General features: G+C 72.5%; 1 protein-coding gene across 1 annotated transcript; it reads left to right on the top strand.

Moving 5' to 3' along the window:
- Positions 1 to 202: 202 nt before the first annotated feature.
- HSPB3 (heat shock protein family B (small) member 3) lies at positions 203 to 1,784 on the top strand. Its single transcript, XM_084881029.1, has one exon. The coding sequence runs from the start codon at positions 650 to 652 to the stop codon at positions 1,094 to 1,096; it is 447 nt and encodes a 148-aa protein (XP_084737155.1). The 5' UTR covers positions 203 to 649; the 3' UTR covers positions 1,097 to 1,784.
- Positions 1,785 to 3,552: the final 1,768 nt, after the last annotated feature.

Below are 3,552 nucleotides of genomic sequence, written 5' to 3'. Positions count from 1 at the left end.
CGGCCGCTCCGAGGAGCCCCAGTGGCCCAGGCCGCTGTCCGTCACCAGGGCTGTGTCCTGGCATTTCTCCGATGAGGCTTGTGACTCGGAGTCTCTTTTTGTCCCGAGATAAGCCAGCAGACACGGCCGCCGGACAGCTGAGGAGGGCAGCTGCCTGCTCCCTGACGGCCCGGCAGCCCTATAAATAGCGCTGCTGCCCGGTGACAGGCAGGCGGGTGGGTGCCTCAGCCTGGCCGAGCGCTTGCGACTGAGCGGGTCACAGCACAGAGCTATCCCTGCTCATCTCAGCAAAGGCGGCTGCAGGCTGGGCAGCCAGGGCCTGGACAGCGAGGGCCTGAACAGCCGGGCCCTGGACAGCCGGGGCCTGGACAGCGAGGGCCTGGACAGCGAGAGCCTGGACAGCCGGGGCTTGGACAGCGAGGGCCTGGACAGCGAGAGCCTGGACAGCCGGGGCCTGGACAGCCGGGGCCTGGGCAGCCGGGGCCTGGACAGCGAGGGCCTGGGCAGCCAGGGCCTGGACAGCGAGGGCCTGGGCAGCCAGGGCCTGGGCAGCGAGGGCCTGGACAGCCGGGACCTGGACAGCCGGGGCCTGGGCAGCCGGGGCCTGGGCAGCGAGGGTCCCGAGGGGCCGCCGCCCGGCCGCTGGCCCATGATGGCGCAGGTCATCCTGAGGCACCCCATCCACACGCCGGTGCGCTACCAGGAGCAGTTCGAGGCGCGGGGGCTGGAGGACTGCCGGCTGGACCACGCCCTGTACGCGCTGCCCGGGCCGACCACCGTGGACCTGGGCCGGGCCGGGGCGGCCGCGGCGGAGACGCCGCCCCCCGAGGGCCCCCCCGAGGGCCCAGCCCGCTTCCAGGTGCTGCTGGACGTGGTGCAGTTCCTGCCGGAGGACATCCTCATCCAGACGTGCGAGGGCTGGCTGCTGGTGCGGGCGCGGCACGGCGCCCGCATGGACGAGCACGGCTTCGTGTCCCGGGCCTTCACCCGCCAGTACCGCCTGCCCCGCGGCCTGCGCGCCGCCGACCTGCGGGCCGCGCTCGGCCACGACGGCATCCTGGTGGTGGAGGCCCGGCGCGGGGCCGGGGCCCCGTGAGACCGCCCGGGCCCCGCACAGCCCCCGGGGCCCCCCACAACCCCCGGGGCCCCGCACAGCCCCCCCGCCCGGGCCCCGCACAGCCCCCCGGGCCCCGCACAGCCCCCCGGGGCCCTGTGAGACCGCCGGGGCCCCGCACAGCCCCCCGGGGCCCATGAGACCGCCCAGGGCCCCGCACAGCCCCCCGGGCCCCGCACAGCCCCCCGGGGCCCTGTGAGACCGCCGGGGCCCCGCACAGCCCCCGTGGGGAGCACAGGAGCGCCTGCGGGGCTCCCTCTGTGGGCAGCGGTTTGGGTGCAGAGTCAGCGTGTGGACGTGGCTGGCAGGTTGTGTGTCAGAGGAGCCGTCTGGGCTGCTCAGCGGCGCCCAGAGTGAGGGGGCAGACAGGGACTCGGACCCTCGCCGCCCGCAGCCGCAGCCGTGGACCGTGCCACCCCCGGGAGCGCCCGCCGCGGGCCCTGTGCGCCGGGGAGGCGCCCGCCGCGGGCCCTGTGCGCCGGGGAGGCGCCCGCCGCGGGCCCTGTGCGCCGGGGAGGTGCCCGCCGGCAGCCCTCCTCTCGGCCTGAGGTGCGGTGATGAGCAGTCTGCGGGGAAGACGGGGTGGAGGCGGTGGGGAACGTGTGTCTGACCCGGCGCTGTCACTCCTCCCCCGTGTGGCACCTCAGATATAAATCCTCTTCTGAACGCCCCCGTGTGCCTGTTCTTCCCACAAGGAGCGCGCTGTAAGCGGGTGTCCGGTGGGCGTGTGGGCGCCCGGGCAGGGGTGCCATCTGCCTGTGGGTTCCTGTTCACGTCGGAAACGGTCACAGCGGGCGCCGGGCACAGGGTCTCCCCGGCCGTCAGCCCCCGAGCCGCCCGGCCCGGAAGGACAAGGTGGGCACTGCCCCACACGGGCTTTGGCAGCCGCGGGGAAGGGGAGGAGGGCACGGGCGCCGGGCACACGGCCAGGGGCTCGGGCTGCTCAGCCCCAGGCCACGCCACACGAGGTGGGTTACGGACCGGTTTCCGGAATGATGGCCTGGACAGCCAGTCAGTGACACTCCTACGGCCCTGCCCGGGTGGCCACCGCCCGCCGTGCTGGGTGCTGCTGGCCGGGGGGAGAAGGCAGATCCCAGAGCCGGGGCGGGGAGGGGGAGGGGAGAGGAAGAGGAAGGGGAAGGGGGAGAGGGAGAGGGGCAGGGAGGGGGAGGGGGAGGGGGAGGAGAACTGGCCTGCCCGCCCCAAGTCCCGCTCCAGCTCCAGGGACAGACTCTTATCTGTGATGCGTCATCCAACCCGCCAGCTGCCCACAAACAGGTGCCGGTGTGACATTTCATCCAGGCCTCCCCGAGGGGCGGGGTGGGGGTGGGGGAGGTGTCAGGGCACCAGGCAGGCGGCTCACTGGGTGGGGGGCTCACTGGGTGGGGGATCAGGCTCACTGGGTGGGGGGCTCACTGGGTGGGGGGCTCACTGGGTGGGGGATCAGGCTCACTGGGTGGGGGGGCACACTGGGTGGGGGGATCAGGCTCACTGGGTGGGGGGGCACACTGGGTGGGGGCTCAGGCTCACTGGGTGGGGGGCTCACTGGGTGGGGGCTCAGGCTCACTGGGTGGGGGGCTCACTGGGTGGGGGCTCAGGCTCACTGGGTGGGGGGCTCACTGGGTGGGGGCTCAGGCTCACTGGGTGGGGGGGCTCACTGGGTGGGGGCTCGGGCTCACTGGGTGGGGGCTCAGGCTCACTGGGTGGGGGGGCTCACTGGGTGGGGGCTCAGGCTTACTGGGTGGGGGGCTCGGGCTCACTGGGTGGGGGGGCTCACTGGGTGGGGGCTCAGGCTCACTGGGTGGGGGGCTCACTGGGTGGGGGCTCAGGCTCACTGGGTGGGGGGCTCGGGCTCACTGGGTGGGGACTCAGGCTCACTGGGTGGGGGGCTCGGGCTCACTGGGACTCCAGCCCCGGGAGACGGAGTGGAGCTCTGGCCGCCGGGCCCTGGGAGGCAGGGGCCTGCAGAACAGGGAGGCGGCAGGAAGGTCCACGGGGCTGTGTCCAGCGCGACACCGGCCCAGAGCACAGGGAGGGCGGAGGCCAGTCTCCGGCCCACCCAGCCCACACTGCCTGCTAGCCACTGACATCACGGTTTTTCCTTCTCCGTCTCAGAGTGCCACCTTTCCTTTCTTTCTTTTAAACACACGTTCAGAGAGGAGGGGAGGGAGAGAGACATCGACGATGAGAGAATCGCTGTGGGCTGCCTCCTGCACGGCCCACACTGGGAATCAAACCCGGACCCTGCGGCCCACGCTCCAGTCACGGAGCCACACCTGCGAGGGCTGGAGCATCATGCTCTCTGTGCTGTGGCTCCCAGGCGCCCCCAGTCGATGGAATTCACTGGATTATTTACCAACAGAATAAAAATCTGGGAGGAGCAGCTGCCTCGATCTCAGCCGAGAGGCGGTTACGGTCCGGCCCAGCCCGTGGCGTTT

This window comes from Pipistrellus hanaki, assembly GCF_964339955.1.
Source record: "Pipistrellus hanaki genome assembly, chromosome: 4".
In the NCBI taxonomy this organism is placed as follows: domain Eukaryota; kingdom Metazoa; phylum Chordata; class Mammalia; order Chiroptera; family Vespertilionidae; genus Pipistrellus; species Pipistrellus hanaki.
This window is presented reverse-complemented; position numbering and strand designations above follow the sequence as displayed.

Bases quoted from the DNA above. Each gene is read 5' to 3' on its own strand.
- HSPB3 (XM_084881029.1), top strand. From the start codon at position 650: ATGATGGCGCAGGTCATCCTGAGGCACCCCATCCACACGCCGGTGCGC.